This window comes from Panthera pardus, unplaced genomic scaffold (assembly GCF_024362965.1).
Source record: "Panthera pardus isolate Hobbes unplaced genomic scaffold, ASM2436296v1 HiC_scaffold_2, whole genome shotgun sequence".
Classification (NCBI taxonomy): Eukaryota; Metazoa; Chordata; class Mammalia; order Carnivora; family Felidae; genus Panthera; species Panthera pardus.
The window spans coordinates 42,532,222-42,548,262 of record NW_026526765.1 but is presented as its reverse complement, the minus strand read 5'-3'; the positions used below and the strand labels follow the sequence as shown (position 1 = coordinate 42,548,262).

The following is a 16,041-nucleotide window of genomic DNA, read 5'->3' as shown; positions in this document are numbered from 1 at the left end:
TGTACACTCAAATAATGAGAATGAGAAATTTGAGATGATAAATTTTCTGTTGTATGCATCTTGCCACAATTAAAAATAAACCCAGACACTATTTGGATGGGAGGATGGGGGGATGGATGCATGGACGGACGGACATACTTCAAGGTCCTCCCACCCTCCTGGCTCGAGAATTACCAAGTTATCAAAGCTGTCAAGGCTCTCAGAGGTGACCCTGCTCACATCTTTCAGTGCACAGGTGGGGAAAACCAAGGCTTAGAGAAAGGCAGGTCACATGGTGAGGCCAAACCAGTCAAGGACGGGGCTCTCAGTGCCTTGGACATGGGATGACCCGGGCCCTCTCACCACATCTCAGGCCACCCCTGCCTCCTCCCACCATGCCTTGGGACTGTCCACACCCCCTGCTCTTGGGGGTTGGGGATGAGATCCCACATCTGCCTGCAGGCCTGGTTGACTTTCCCCCCTCTTCCTCTGCAGAAGCCCAAGTACCAGGTGCGCTGGAAGATCATCGAGAGCTACGAGGGCAACAGCTACACCTTCATCGACCCCACCCAGCTGCCCTACAATGAGAAGTGGGAGTTCCCCCGAAACAACCTGCAGTTTGGTGAGATGAGGTCTTGGCACCCATCACGCATACATTGCAGGAGCCTATGAGCCCTTTGTCGGTGGGGACCTAAGGAGACTCTGTGTGTGTGTGTGTGTACATGTGTGTGTGTGTGGCAGGTAAGACTCTTGGAGCCGGTGCCTTCGGGAAGGTGGTAGAGGCCACAGCCTTTGGTCTGGGCAAGGAAGATGCCGTCCTGAAGGTGGCTGTGAAGATGCTGAAGTGTGAGTAAGGGGCAGGGGCTTCGGGAATCTGGGGGAGCGGGTAGGAGCCCATGTACCTTGGGGAGGGGCTGCCCTGCCATGAGAGACACATTTTTGGCCTATGACAGCCTGGGGGACAGGGCCTGGGATTGGGGGCAAGGACTCTTAGCTTCTTGAGTGAGCCCCAGCCTCCCCTTAGCTCCTGGGTGTGGAGGGGCTCTTTGGAGCCCCAAAGAGGCTAGGGTGCACAGAGGCCACCCTGGGCCACGGCCTGGCCACAGCTTGGCTGCCTGCCACTCGAGAGCAGCTCAGTGACAGGCCATCTCTCCTCTCTCCCTCCCTAACTCCTATCTGTGTGCCCGCATTTCTCCTCTTCCCTCTTTCGGTCACTGGTCACTCTGGGGCCCTGGGTACGCCCTGCTTGCTCTCCTGGGTGTCTCCCATCTGTCCGTGTGGCTCTGTATGTCCTGCCCTTCCCCATCTATGGGACCTGTGGCTCCATCTCCCAGCCACTGCTCATGCAGATGAGAAGGAGGCCCTCATGTCAGAACTGAAGATCATGAGTCACCTGGGCCAACACGAGAACATAGTCAACCTTCTGGGAGCCTGTACCCACGGAGGTGAGGGGTCCTGGCAGGCATCGGGGCCCATGGCCACCCCACCCCATCTTCCCATCTCCCCCAAGTTCTGGAAGGATCCCTATCTATCTCAGCATTCCTCAAATCCCCACACCAGGTGCCTGGATGGGTCAGAAGCTGTTTATGAATGATAGATAGTTCTGGGAGCTCTGATCAGTGGCTCTCAGACTTTGGTGGGTATCAGAGTCAGCCAGAGAGGGGAATAAGAGTGCAGGTCCCCAGGCCCTGCTGCAGGGAGTCTGATTCCGGGGGTCCGGAGGGAAGATCCCACCCAAAGACACTTGGACATTCACCACAGGGTCCACAGAGGTGCCCCAGGGCCTTGACCTCTACGGAACTGTCACAGATATCCTTTGAAGAAGGAATTCTACTACGGTTTTTTGAGATTCCTCTGCTTTAGACAGATGGGGTTACTGAGGCAAAGGAAGCAGAAAAAGCTGCTCACAGTCAGTCAGGATTAGAACTCAGGGCTCTTGAATCCCCATTCCAGGGTGTCCTGTTGCCCTACCCCATGTCTGTTCACACGGGGGTGGGGAGGATAAGGAGTGCACTTACCCCACTCTCTTGGCTGCTCTAGGCCCTGTTCTGGTCATCACTGAGTACTGTTGCTACGGCGACCTGCTCAACTTCCTGCGAAGGCAGGCTGAGGCCATGCTGGGCCCCAGCCTGAGTGTGGGCCAGGACCCCGAGGCAGGCGCTGGCTACAAGAACATCCACCTGGAGAAGAAATATGTTCGCAGGTAGTACCCTGGCAAAGGACAGGAAAGAGGCTGGGACTGGGAGGAAGCCCCAGGGTCTGTCCCTAAAGTGAACTCAGGCTTCGGTGGCTGTGTGGCCCTCACGTTCCACGGGGAGTAGTCACCCCAGCTTCTGTGGGCTAACTCAGTTTTTCTACTACTTATTTCTGTCATCCAACAAATAATTGAGGACCTACTATGTTCTAGGAGCATGTTGGGCAAAGATGGGTGACTCATAGTCTGGTGGAGACAGGCGTTAATGGTATCGTCACTTGAATGTACGTAAAAGGTCAGCCAAGATCCGTTCAGGGCTCTAGCAAGAGATGGTCAGATCTTGGGGGTAATGGCCCTGTTTTTCCCATGCCGTCAGGGGCTGCAGAGCACCTGGACAGAGTCTGTTCGTTGTTGGCTGAGAAGGGGCAAAACAGTCTGTGGCCAGGTCCCTGATGTACTTGGGCCTCGGTTTCTCCAGGCAAGCCATTGGGGGATTGAGCCTCTCAGAGACTTTCCGTCTCCGTTATTCTGTACTGCTGTGATTCCTGGAAGCCACTCAGAGACAAATGGACAAAGCCACATGGGGAACCAGAGAGAGGAAGTGGCCAGTTTCATGTCACACATGAGTCAGGGGCAGAGGCGGAGCCTGGGCTCGGATTCTGCTCCCTTGACTCCTGGTCCAGTGCTCACCTGAGCCACAGTGGTGTCCTGGAAGTCTCAGTCTTGGGGGTTGTGGGGCCTCAGGGCCAGGCTGCTGAGACAGGACCAGAACAAGAAGGGTGTACAATGAACCCCTATTTTAGCCACTTTCAGCTGCCAAGCCTGGGGAGGCAAAAGGGGAAGGAGGCCATTTAACTCCATCCAGTATCCTCGAATAGGAGGGCTGGCAGGATCTGCTTCCTCTTCTGATTCTCTGACACCCCTCTGAAAGGGCGGCTCACACTGGGCCTCTGCAGGCTGGAACCTCAGGCCAGGTCAAATAAAAATGAGAACTAAAGTGAAGTATTAACTTCTTATCTTCAAATGTGCAGATGGGGAAAGGATTCATACAGTGGGGTCACTTCAAGGGCAAATGGCATGGGAACCAATCCTGCCAACAGGTTCCCAGGCTAGAAGTATAGTTTCTAGAGCAGGGGAGGGGATGGTTTTGCCACGGTCAGAGCATAGATAAGACACTCCCTTCTCTTTCTGGGAACACTAGAGTATGGGCATGGTCAAGGTGCGCATCTCCATCGCAGAGGGGACAGGAAAGGGAGACGGCCAGAAATCACACCTGTTAGAATACTAGAAACAGTAGTGGCTATTCAATCTAGAGAAGTGCTTCTCCAACCTACCTACGACTGAAAGCCTAGGCTCACAGCCATCACCTAAGAGCTGTTAGAGACACAGCTCGGGCCCGCCAGACCTGCTGAATCAGAATCAGCATTTAGATGAGACTGCCCAGGTGACTCCTACCCTCATGAATTACAGTTTAGGAAGCCCTCCTCTAGACCAGAGGCCTCCGCTCAGGCTGCACACAGGAACTGCCTGGAGAGGTTTCAAAGTGTGAATGACTGGGTTTCACCCCTAATTTCTGAGGTGTTCTGGGCATGGGGAGAGTTGACAACTCCCCAGGTGGTTGAATGTGAAGCTGGCCAGTGGTGAGAGCCACTGTCCAGGCAGGGAAGGCTCAAAGAAGGGGCCCTAGAATATCCTCAAATCCCTGCAGGGCTGTTATGGGAAAAGGGAGCCTACTTCTGTGTGGCCCTTGAGGGCAGAGCAAGGACCAGCAGGAGGAAAATCCCAGGGGCAGACTGGCATTAGGAAAAGTGCAGAACTTTGTAATAGGCAGAGAGCTGCCCAAAGACAGAACAAATTGTAAGCTTCCTCCCTGGGATGGCCAAGCAGGGATCAATGATCGCTTACACAGAATGTGGTGGCAGTTGGGGTTGGGGGGGTTCCTTGTCAGAAAGGGATGTTCGAGTTGACCTTGAGGTCCCTGCCCTTCCCTGCTGATTGGAGAGGACACGGGGAGCTGGAGGCCAAGGCCCGTGCTGGTTAGTATAGCAATGGGGACCTACCCACCCCCACATCCTTTTTCCTATATAGAGACAGCGGTTTCTCCAGTCAGGGTGTAGACACCTACGTGGAGATGAGGCCTGTCTCCACTTCTTCTTCAAACGACTCCTTCTCTGAAGAAGGTGAGGAGGCGCTGGGTGGCAGGTGCGGAGGGCGGAGGACAGGGGCCGCTGGGGGCTGGGGTGTGGTGGGGCTGCCCTGACACCTCTCCCCACACCAGACCTGGGCAAGGAGGACGGGAGGCCACTGGAGCTACGGGACCTGCTCCACTTCTCGAGCCAGGTGGCCCAGGGGATGGCCTTCCTTGCCTCTAAGAACGTGAGTTGGAAACTGGGTCCAAATGTGGTCATCCAGGGAGGTGGGAGGTGGCTGAACCCCCACATCTCCCGTGAGGCTGGGTGATTAAGGATGAAGGGGAGGAAAGGGGAGCACGTGGTGAAGACAAGGAGGAGCCAGGGTGCCAGAGAGCAAGTGGGCAGCGGCCACACAGCCTCTAGGGGTGAGTGGGAGAAACCCATGCCTGAAGAGTTCCTCAAACTCAGGACGGTGAGGGCCCCAGCCTGAGCAGACCTGTTTCCCTGGGGTGCAGCAGGCCACGGAGGACCCCGTTTCCAAGAACAGGCCTTATTCCTTCAGTTTTGGTCAACAGCGTGAACAAGACGACTATGTCCTCTTGTGAAGCACACGGTCTCATGGGGCCGATAAAGGAAGCTCCCTGAGTTGTCATGAGGGTAGGAGATGATGTGTACAATATGCCCAACTCAGGAGGTTCCCAGCAGGTGGGGGCTGTGACCGCCCCCCTCACAGCAGATTTGGGAGGGCAAAACAGGGTTACGGTGTGTGCAGATGCTTAGGGAAGAGCCTGGCACGGTCGGGCCCTGAAGGGGCAGCTGCTATTATCAGCAGCCGGTGGGGTCAGAGGCTGTTTCCAGCACCAGGGCTCATAGCTGCTGAGCACAAGCGGGTTGCCTGGCTCTGAGTCAGCTCCCACTGCTCAGGCCCAGTGGGCCACAGTGATGGTGGTTTCTAAACACCCAACTTTCCAGCCATATGAAACTTCCTCAGACCTGGATCTTGGTAGCAGGTAGGGATGGGAGCCAGGGTACAGGACCAAAACTGATGCTCACTCCCTCGACGAGGAGCCCAAGGCATTCTGGGGGGACCCTGGCTGTTCCCCCTGCACCTCAGGCTCAAGTGGGGGATGGGCCGAGACTAACTCTGCAAGTACTTTCTGTCAGTGCATCCACCGGGACGTGGCGGCCCGAAACGTCCTGCTGACCAGTGGGCGTGTGGCCAAGATTGGGGACTTCGGGCTGGCTAGGGACATCATGAATGACTCCAACTACATCGTCAAGGGCAATGTGAGTGCTGGGGAGGGTGGGCCGGGCTGGGGAGAGGGCAGTGAGCCGGGGTCCGAGGTGACCGGGGTCTTCCGTGCCAGGCCCGCCTGCCTGTGAAGTGGATGGCTCCGGAGAGCATCTTTGACTGTGTCTACACGGTTCAGAGCGACGTCTGGTCCTATGGCATCTTGCTCTGGGAAATCTTCTCACTCGGTAAGCCACTGGGCCAGTGCAGGCTCAGCCTGGGGCTGACCCGTGTTTGGTTACCATGGTGTCCTATACCTCACGAAGGATGCCAGCCAAGAGTGTTTGCTGCCCAGGGCAGAGGAAAGGCTGGTGGGAGTGAAGTGACGGGCAAAGCGTCTGAAAACCAAGCAGTGCAGCTCCCGTGTGGGCCAGGCAGATGCTCCATGCTGCCAGGCATTCCTTCTGGGCTGTTCCTTCATCTGCCTGCCGGTGCAGTTGCTGCTTCCTCAGATGAAGTTTTCCCTCCTTGTCTTAAGTGTGCACATCTCACTTCTGGAGTGCTAGGCACAGAGACTTGGGCTAAGCCCTTCAGCGAGCTCCTGTAACCTTTTATTCCAAGCCTGTGCTGGAATTCTTTGTGTGGTGTGATGAGGCCGGGGTGAATTTCACTGAAATTCCCAAATTTCACTGAAGCCTATGCCTACTGTAACTCTTATGTAGGTGTGGGTGTGGGGGCAGGTGAATGTGAGCCCCGAGCATGGGCTCCTACGTGCTCTTGGCCTTTGCAGGGCTGAACCCTTACCCTGGCATCCTGGTGAACAGCAAGTTCTACAAACTGGTGAAGGATGGATACCAAATGGCCCAGCCTGCATTCGCCCCAAAGAACATGTAAGTGAGGGGCCCCAGGGAGAAGAGAGGACTCCCCAGGCTTTGGCTGAAGGGGATGGAAAGGTGTGTGGTCCTAGTCTCTCCCTGTCCACAGTGTTCCAGGGCCAGGCTTCATCTCCCCCCCAGTGGGCCAAAACAAGCCCATTTTAGGGAGTGCGGGATTTCCGCTGGTTTCCAAGTAGCTGTTCTCAGAGGTCTCTTAAATGGGACTGGTGCTAACTCAAATGATAGACTTTGAAGTCAGACTCTATTATTATGTCGAGGCAGACTCTTCTCATTTCTTATCTTGGCTCTCTGTGGTGTCAGCCACTCCTTCACTGTGTAACCAGCCAGCCTGCAATGCAGCCTCCTAACCACCTCGCTACAGCTGGCCCACCAAGAATTGCCACCTCCCTACCCTCGCCACGGCCTTTCCGTGGGCCGGCAGGCCGTGAACTCGCCCAGCACACCTTTCCCCAGCCACTCTCGACACAGCCGCTCCCGCGTCTGGCCAGGCACTTGTGGCCGGCTCACTGCCATGTTCGTCTTTTGTTACAGTCATCTCAGCCCACCTCTCAGACCTACCTGCAGGCAGCGGGAGTGCCCCTTCTCAGTTCTAGGAGCCTGGGCAAGATAGCATCTCTGAGTTTTTTCTCCCCTCAGCTGTCAAATGGGCGTGATGAAAATAGCTTCCAAGGGTTACTGGGGAGATTAAATGAGATAATGCATATCAAGGACTTAGCACAGGCCTTGTGTCAGGCACACTTTTCACTAGGTTTCAGGACCTCTGCTGGGCAAGACTGTAAGGGTGTGTGTGCATGTGCCCACGTGTGCATGTGTGCATATTGGATCCCCAGACCCACGGGCAGCTTCTGTCCTACCTTAGATATAGCATCATGCAGGCCTGCTGGGCCCTGGAGCCCACCCGCAGACCCACGTTCCAGCAGATCTGCTCCCTCCTCCAGAAGCAGGCCCAAGAGGACAGGAGAGTGCCGGTGAGTGGGGCTGGCCTCAGGATGGGTGGCTGGCTCCAGCAGGGCCGGGCTGGGCCTGAGAGGTCAGGACTGACCACCCCTGACTCTCCCACCCTCAGAACTACACCAACTTGCCAAGCAGCAGCAGCAGCAGCAGCAGCAGCAGCAGCAGCAGCAGCAGCTGCCGCACTGGCAGTGGCGGTGGCAGCAGTAGTGAGCCCGAGGAGGAGAGCTCTAGCGAGCACCTGGCCTGCTGTGAGCAGGGGGATATCGCCCAGCCCCTGCTGCAGCCCAACAACTACCAGTTCTGCTGAGGGGACAACAGGGAAGCGCCGCTTTCCCCTTCCTCCAAGCTTCAACTCCTCCGTGGATGGGGCACCACGGGGAGAACCTACAGACTCTGCCCTTGGTCATTTCACTCAACAGCCCAGCCCAGCTCTGAAACTCAGGAACGTGAGATCCACGGGGGTCTCGGGAGGACCCCGCTTCCAGGGCCTGGGCCATCACTGCCAATCAGGGGCTAGGGCTGAGCCCCCCACCCCGCCCACTGTTCTCAATGCTATGGCCTCATGTTTGCTATGCCGATTGGGAGAACCCCCAGCTCACTCTTTTAACCTTGTTCTGACTTCCAGGAACCCCTTTCCCTAACTCGCTTGTCTCACTGGAAATGGACTGATTTTATGGCCATGAAGTGCCCTAACATTGAGAAGACAAGGCTCCTTAGGCCTTGGCAGAGGACCCCCCCTGTAGCCAAGTGAAACGGCAAGAGCAGACAGGTGCTCAGAGACTGTGCCTGGCCCAGTGCCTCAGAGCGGGGGGGGGGGGGGGGGGGGGGCTCTTTTGTAAGAATGAACTGTACCTCCTAGTCCCTGCCCTTTGGCCTTCTCTCTACAGCCCCACCCTCCCTGGATCTGGTCCCTAGAACGAGCCAGGTGGCAGCTAAAAGTTCGGGGTTCTGCCCCCCCCCCCCCACCCTGTCGTTCTGAGCTGGAAGGCAGGGGACCCGTGTGGCTGGCCACACCAAGCAAGCAGCACACACTCCGACAAGCTGACTCCTCTTAACTAACAGTCACGCTGCGGGACATCTCTGTCATTAAACTAACAGCATTAACACAGCTGGCCTCTGGTTCTTTGTGCCACACGAGGGCCTGCGGATTCCCTGGGACCTCCTTCCATCCTTCTTCATGTCCAGTGACCAGCTCAGCACCTTGGTCGTTCAACCACACTGTGCCCCACACAAGGAGCGTGGAATTGATTCTTGCTTCACCAAAACAGATAATTTAATAAATTTTATTCTTGGCAGGGGAAGGAGGGGAAAAAAGCCACCTACTCCACTCCTCTCAATAAATTAAATAACACACGGCCAATTCCCGTGCCCTAAGCAAACCTTAGGCACTTGAGCCAGTCCCGCTGTTTCCTTATGGCCCAGTCTGCTTCCCCTTCACAGAAGGGAGTTTTTCCTACTGCCGCCAGGTTATGTCATGCCAGTGGGCCACATCCCTTCTGTGGTGAGGATCCAGGGCCCAGAAAGGATGTGGGGTGCAGCAGCAGTGGCCAGGGAAAGGAGGAAGGGGGTCCTCTTCCTTAAAGCTCAGGGCAGAGAAGACAGTCCTGGAAGAGAGCGGTGGCTGTTTCTCCTTCCTCAGCTTCCCCCAAATCTGGGTGCAGGAAGAGTAGGAAGGAAATGCATCCCTCCTCTGGGAAAATCAAGAGCCCAAAGGGACCCCTAGAGCTAATGAGGCCCCAAAGGCCCCCAAGTCAAAGGCAACAGGCTAAAAGGAAGTTGTGTGGCCACAGGGGCTGGAAAGAGCGTTCCCTGGGGTGGGAAGAGCTACCTCAGTGGCCTCCCCCCCCGGAAGGCCGGACTCCGCTTCAGCCCACCCCAGGACCTCCACCCAGACCCGCAGCAGGCCCCAGGGAAGCCATCCGCTACCAGCATTCCCTCAGCCTCCGTTCCCCTCTGTTGAACATCCTAGTCCCCTAAGTGCTCTCTGGGGCTAGTAAGGAGTGTCCTGGTGCTTCTCCTGACCCCCAGGAGATTGAGAACCATGGCTCCCGTGCCCCACCATGCTCAGGAAAGGGAAGCTCTTTGGTCAGTCCCAGCATCAGAGGCCTCCCCAAAGGTGAACATTCCCACCGGTTCCCTGGATGGATCTGCCTCGGGCAAGGGCCTCACTATGGCTTGAGATGGTGCAGTCCCTGTCCCGGTGCAAGAGCCTGGCTTATACTGTCACTGCAGCCACCTCCTCTTCCTCACCCTCTTCCTCAGCCTCTGTCTTGATCTGAGCAACCCCAAGGCGGTAGAGGGTGTCGCGGATGACCACCTCGCCAGGCTGGCAGCTCTGCACGATGTCATGGATCTGCCGGTTGACGATTTCGCGGCTGGTGAGGAAGTCCATGAGGCGGTTATAGAGGTAATAGTGGGTGGCATTGTCAAAGGCAATGGGCCGCTGGCGGACACTGTTTGGTTTGCTGTCTGCAATGGAGGCCAGGATGGCTGCGTAGGGTGCTAACTCAGGGCATAGGGCTGAAGAGTGGTGCCCGGTACTGGGGTCACCAAGACTGGACTGTGTGTCTATATGGACGATGTGCCGTGCGGCAGTCTTGGTGGCTGGGTGCTGGACAGAGTGCTCAGCCTCCATCACGTCCACAGTATAATGCTGGTCCAAGAGCTCTGGGCAGGATACGCTCTAGAGGAGAGAGAAGAAACCACTCTGACATGAGGGAATGACTGAGGCAGAAGCTGTGTGGTGGGGGAGAATGAAGGCTGTGGGGTCAGTCAGCCCAGTAAACCCTCATGTCTCCACATATGCCTACATCTCCTGGGGCAAGTCCCCTCTCTTCTTCCTCAGTGCCTCTGTCTCCTCATGAGGACGGGGACAGCAACAGAGGCCACCTCCCAGAACAGATGTTGGATTACCTGAGCTGTTATCACTTACTACTGTGCCTAGTCAATTCAGGCTGGGGCTGCGGGGAGTGGGGAGAAGGGGGCCCTTGCTGAGGCTCAGTCGCCTTTCGGCAGTGCCCAGCACAAGCTCGCAGAGCCAGTGAGTCCCAGGGAATAAGGAAAAGATGAATGATGACAATGATGTCCCCCTTTTTCCTGTTGCCGGTCCTAACATGTCTTCCAGCAAAGGGCACATGTGTCTGGTAAGAATCACTGCCTGGTTCAAAGCACCAAGAAGCAGAGACAAGGGCTCTGCCTCTAATCTGCTTTTGTGACACTGGATAAGTCCACCTCCCCTCTCTGGACCTTACTCTACCCTTTTAGTAAGAAGAGTAGATTGGATACGACCGGTGTTTTCTAAGCCTCTGTACCTCTAGATCATAACAGGTATGCCATGCGGTATATTCGTGGTCAAATCCAACACCTGGCTGGTCTGGGTCTTTAGTACACCAACACGCATGATGTCTCCAAAAAGCAGCAATTTTCTAGGCTTATCTGGAGGGCAACTCCTTTGACTCCAAAATATCTGTGTTTGGGACATCCTGGGCACTCCTCAGTGACATGCTGTGGCCTCACATGTACAGGGGTTGGTCAGTAAAAATTTGTGGAGTACATGCTGGTTCAGAGCATCAAGACAAAATAGTAGTGGAGACAAAGGATGCCGGAGACGGTTCCCGTAAGGCCTTCCCAAAGAACCAGGAGGTGAAACATGGTGAGTCTGCGGGATTTATTCCAGTTCCTCAGAAGGGAACTCACCACAGGTGGCTCCGCAGGACTAGAGAAGCAGCCCTGGTTCCTCCCCCACATCTGGTTGGTCAGCTCTGGGTAGCAGAGGTCAGCACACAGGGCCACTGGTGTGGCCATGTCTACCACGTAGACAGGTGGCCAATGGCGGGAAGAGACCAGCAGATCCACATGGTCGCGGGCACTTTCGCCCCGCACGAGATACTTGGAGCCACAGATCACCTGGGCAGGGAGATGGGAGGACACAGCACAGCCAATCAGCAGACAGACTGAGTTGAGTCTTCACTGCCTTCTTCCCAGGAATAATCAGGTTTTGTGACTAAAGCCATGGCCGTCCTGCCAGAGCCCGTCACATCCTGCTTCCTACTTCTGTCCCTAATTGAAGTTGTTAGTTCGTCCCCGACTTCCTGAGAGAATAGCTGGGACCATTTGGTCTTCAACTGAGGCTGAGAGGCCCCAAGGGCATCTGCTCTAAACCCCACCCTCCACACTAACAAGCACTGTCAAGTCCAGTGGCTCCGATTCCCAGCCACACAGCACCAGCAGCTAATAGCTGGTTCAAGATGGAGGTTCCAGGGCCCCACTCCAAACCTAAGGAATTAACCTCTGGGGGTGGGGCCTGAGCATCTGTATTTTGAGCAGCTCTCCAGCAGACCCGGATATGCTGCCCAATGTTAACCAGGAAACATCTCCACCAACAGGGCCCCCCGCCCCCAGATGCCATTTCATTGCTGAAGAGCTCTGTGTACAGTGGGGAATCCTGCATCTGCCTCCACCTCCCTACCTTCACCCCTACCAGTCCTGGCTATCACCTCCTAGTAACCCTGCTCGCCTATCACAGCCCTGAGCTCTGCAGCTCTCACAGCCCTGTGTGGTCAAATGCTTCCCACGAGACAGTCCCCAGTCACATGAGCACAGTCCTCTGAGCAGGCTCTGTTCTGCCAGGGAGAGGCATCAAGTCTGCCCTTCAGACGCAGCTTTTGTCAAAGAAGCTGATAATCGGATTCTCTGTGGCTAGCCAGTCGCCACGTCCGCTCACACACCTGAATTAACTGAAGGCTGTGCTGGCAATCTCTGCCCTGTTTAAGTACTTGTTCAAGGGGTTTTCAACCCCAGCGTCTTCCTTGGCCAGCTTTGTCATATGGCACGCAACCTTCCCAGAGTCATCCCAGTGTCTACCCTGTTCAGGCTCTACAGACATAAGGCGTGCTCTTCTTAAACCAAAATCTGAACTACGGCCTCCCCAGTTCCCACTCAGAACTGTCCAGTGGGCCCTTCATCACTCTCAGAAGGAAACCCAGACTGCTGCTGTGGCCTACAAAGCTCTACATGATCTGGCCTCTGGTGACCCTTCCAACCTTCCTCCTCTGGGCTCACTAGGCTTCCCCACTCAGGACTTAGCGGTCAACCCCTCCCTCTGCTGGAACATTACTTCCACAGCTTATCACTGGCTGCTCCAGACAGCAGGTCCCTCTCTGTTATCTTCTATCTCAGGTCTCGTCTAGTTCCTTCAGAGCTAGCGCCATATGCCATGGTGGCTTTATTTCCCCTCTAGAATGAGGTCATCTAGTGGAGGAATGACATCTTCGGCGCTCACCTCTGAATCCTCAACAGCTATGCAGGGCCAGCATGTGGAAAGGGGATTAATCCTCATTGGTGACGATGCAGGGTCCCTTCCTAGTGCAAATGCTGGCACTGACCCCTAAGGAGCTACTCCGCAGGCTGCCCAGTGACCTAAGCGCCAGCTCCCACAGGATGAGCTGGATCAACCAGATTCCCTGTGTGGACAATCTGGTGTGGACAAATTCACAGTATCTTTCTTATCCTCTTACCTGATGGGGGCACACCTTGTAGATTTTACCCCCTGTGAGATGAGGTGGGGGCTGTCTAACTCTGGTTCCATTCTGTACAGATTCATAGAGGGCCAACAAGGAGAAGCAGAGCTGTTCCTGGAGCAAGAGAAGATTAAAAACAGAGCAGTAAATGCTAAGGGACCAGGCCTGGTGTGCAGCACCAAATGCTCACTTCAATATCCAAAGCAAAAGAATAAACTGTCAAGGCCAGAGTGGGCCTTGGAGCCTCCCTAGCCCAAAGTCCTCTGAGGGCCGTGAAAGGACCAGGTCACAGACAGAGCCAGCCAGAATGACCAAAGTGCCAGACTCTTGAAGCCTGGAGTCTTCCTACTTTTTACAGGGCAGGGAATGCTTCAAAAAAAGCTAATATTTGAGTCTGAACTTGAAGAAAGCGTAACATTTTCAACAGCATATTAGTATAAAAAAAAGGAAATAATACATGCATAAAACACACACATTCACATATACGTGTGCACGCACGCACACATGCATACACACACTGTCTCTCTTCATGCATGTAACAGCATTCATTTTCTAAGAGCCAGGAGAGGTGATAACCACATACTGCAAAGTGCCTCCCTTACAACAATTTCATGGGTTGGTAGTTTGGTTATTTCCACTTTGTAAACCAGGAAAATGAGGCTGAGAAACGTAGGGGAGCTTATCCAAGATCACGCCCAGTAAGTGGGAGAGCCAGGATTCCTGACCCCAGAGTCTGGGCCCACAGAGGAACTGACTGGAGGCAAAGGCCTCCCATTCCTGTTATGCTCTGGCTGTGGACCACATCCCAGGCCTCCCTGACTGCCCGCACCTTCTGTCCGGTGAAGGCACTTGTCACGGGTGCTCATCTCTTTGCCCAGAAAGGGCAGCCAGCCTGCTCGCAAAGTCCCTATCTGCACTGGCACCCCCGACACTCACCTTGGAGTCTTCTGTCCCAAAGGGGATGCCACACTGCCTCAGCAGGTGCCGTAGCTCCTCCTCACTGTAGGAGCCAATCTCCTCAAGCTTGCAGGTGCCCTCGTGGAGTAGCCTCACCAAGGCACTGCCATGGCCTGCAAGAGACAGCCCTGTTAAAGGGGGGGTGGGGGGGCTGCTGCCAGCCAACAGAGGTCACAGGTAGCCCCTCATGTGTGAGGATGAGAAGCGGGGCGGGGGAGACGAGGCCTAAGTACAGCAGGCGGTGGAAGCAGGCTCTGCCCCAAGCACTGCCCCGGGTGCTGGAGGAGGTGGACTCAAAGAAGGTCTTATAACTTCTGGAGATATTTGAAGTCTCTCAGAACCGGCTTTCTACCCTTGAACATGTAGGGAAGAGATTCAGTAGAGTGCCCTCAAAGAACCCCAAAATGGGTATTTAAGAATCAAGATCTCAGATGCTTACCACAAGGGCAGCAGCAGATGAGCAGTAGCGCTCATTTCAAGAACACTCTCTGTACATTGTGTTCCTGAACCTGCCTGGCCAACAGAGAACTATGTGGAGGTCTTAGAAAAGAAAACCAGTTTCTGGGTCTTGAAACAGTAAACATGAGGTGAGACCTCAGCAACTAATGTTAGGAAGCACTGTTTGAGAACCAGCCGATCACAACGTATTAAAATACTTTTAAGATCATCTGAGGTCACGTCCAGAATTTAAAAAATGAAATAAAATAGGAAATGTATTCCACTTGGTAAGGAAAAGTACTGTTTTGTGAAAGTTGGCTGGCAGCTCTCCAAAATTCTGCACCATGACTTTAATCTCTAGGGAATTTTGTCACAGATTGTCACTATCTTTCTCCAAAGAGCCCTCTAGGTGAGCCTGCCCATCGCACCGCCCCCGCCCCCCACTTATGCTGTCTGGCCATGAAAATGTTCCAGACTCTGGACTGGGCCCTCCCCTGACCTGAGTCAGGTGATCTCACCAGGTACTGGCTGCACATCCAGGTTTTTGTCTTTCTCAGTGTTGACGACCACAGCTCCTCTCATGAGCGGTGGAAAGAAGGGGGCAATAACAGACGCATCAAACTTGGTGATAGGGATGCTGGCAGGGAAGGCCACCTGCTCAATCACCTCTGTCTCCATTGTGGCCCAAAAGTCCTCCACGTTTACCTCACTAGGGCCCAAGAACTCGGGCCAGGTGAACTAAAAGATAAGGATAAAAATGATCAAACTGTAGGAGCCACAGAGTATTAGCAACAGAACAGCCCCCCTTCTTGATACACTCCGGACAACAAAAGTGGGGGGCGGGGGGGGGGGGGGCGCATCTGACAGCCATGCACGGCCAGGGGACCCCCAGATCTGACATCTTAGTACCCAACTGCCTTTTGGCTGCATTCCTCTCTCCCATACTACAGCACTCCCCAACACCCGAACAATCCTATGTCCCTTCTGCATCCATCTATAGTCCAGTCCTCTCCCTGACTCACAAGGAAAGGGGGACTACCACTGACTACCCGCTATGTGCTGGACACTGATTACTGCTCTGTAAGTCTGGGAGTCTGTCTGAGGTGACACTAGTGCAGTAAGGGGCAGAGTAAGAATGCGAACAAAGGTCCAGTTCCAAAGCCTAAGCCTTGTGTTCCTGCCACCCAGGGCGCTAGTGCACGCTGCGAGCAAAGAGCACAGATGTCCCACCACACTTTACAGCTACTGAGCCCACCCTCTCCACAAAACAAGGGGATGAGAAATGCCAGCTGACTGTGATGCTGTGTGTGCAAACTGATGTGGTGACTGTCATCAGTCCAGACGGTCTTCCTCTATACAGTCCCTGAGGGGAGAGGCCACCAGACAGTCTCCTCAGGGACAAATGCAAATTTAAGTTCTGTTCAGTAACTTCTTGTTCCACTTCCCTGACATCAGAAGAGCCTCCACCTGCTTCCCCCACACATCCGTCACACCACCCTGCACACACAAAAGGGAGAATAAAGGAAGTCCTGGTCTCTAGAAAGAAATACCCAGTACCACAGAAGAGAAGAGATGCCTATACTGAGAGTGAAGGGAATTCTACGCCATTCTCTGAGAAAAAGCCTTGATCTGACAAAGCAGGTACCAGGCAGGTCTACGAGACTTAAGCTCTGCAGGGAGGTGGGCATCTGTTTACTTCTGGAAACCAAATGGTCTCCGAAGCCAGATGTGTTTAAAAACA

The 16,041-nt window shown here is 54.7% G+C and overlaps 2 protein-coding genes across 7 annotated transcripts in view; one reads left to right on the top strand and one right to left on the bottom strand.

Moving 5' to 3' along the window:
- Window positions 1-8,494, top strand: part of CSF1R (colony stimulating factor 1 receptor) — a 29,418-nt gene extending 20,924 nt beyond the window's left edge. Inside the window, exons 11-21 of the mRNA XM_019464404.2 lie at window positions 475-601; window positions 721-825; window positions 1,314-1,424; window positions 2,020-2,182; window positions 4,262-4,353; window positions 4,452-4,549; window positions 5,470-5,592; window positions 5,673-5,784; window positions 6,327-6,426; window positions 7,292-7,400; window positions 7,499-8,494. Coding sequence (XP_019319949.2) covers window positions 475-601; window positions 721-825; window positions 1,314-1,424; window positions 2,020-2,182; window positions 4,262-4,353; window positions 4,452-4,549; window positions 5,470-5,592; window positions 5,673-5,784; window positions 6,327-6,426; window positions 7,292-7,400; window positions 7,499-7,693 — 1,335 coding nt within the window. The 3' untranslated portion in view covers window positions 7,694-8,494. The remainder of the gene's footprint in view (window positions 1-474; window positions 602-720; window positions 826-1,313; window positions 1,425-2,019; window positions 2,183-4,261; window positions 4,354-4,451; window positions 4,550-5,469; window positions 5,593-5,672; window positions 5,785-6,326; window positions 6,427-7,291; window positions 7,401-7,498) is intronic.
- A 161-nt stretch (window positions 8,495-8,655) lies between these two features.
- The window catches only part of HMGXB3 (HMG-box containing 3), a 47,249-nt gene continuing 39,863 nt past the window's right edge, over window positions 8,656-16,041 (bottom strand). For all 6 annotated transcript variants that reach the window (XM_019464401.2, XM_019464402.2, XM_019464403.2 and 3 more), the window contains 5 exons: window positions 14,819-15,038; window positions 13,842-13,975; window positions 12,903-13,019; window positions 11,083-11,292; window positions 8,656-10,069 (listed from right to left, as the gene is read on the bottom strand). In XM_019464401.2, the coding sequence (XP_019319946.1) occupies window positions 9,602-10,069; window positions 11,083-11,292; window positions 12,903-13,019; window positions 13,842-13,975; window positions 14,819-15,038 (1,149 nt within the window). In that variant the 3' untranslated portion in view covers window positions 8,656-9,601. The remainder of the gene's footprint in view (window positions 10,070-11,082; window positions 11,293-12,902; window positions 13,020-13,841; window positions 13,976-14,818; window positions 15,039-16,041) is intronic.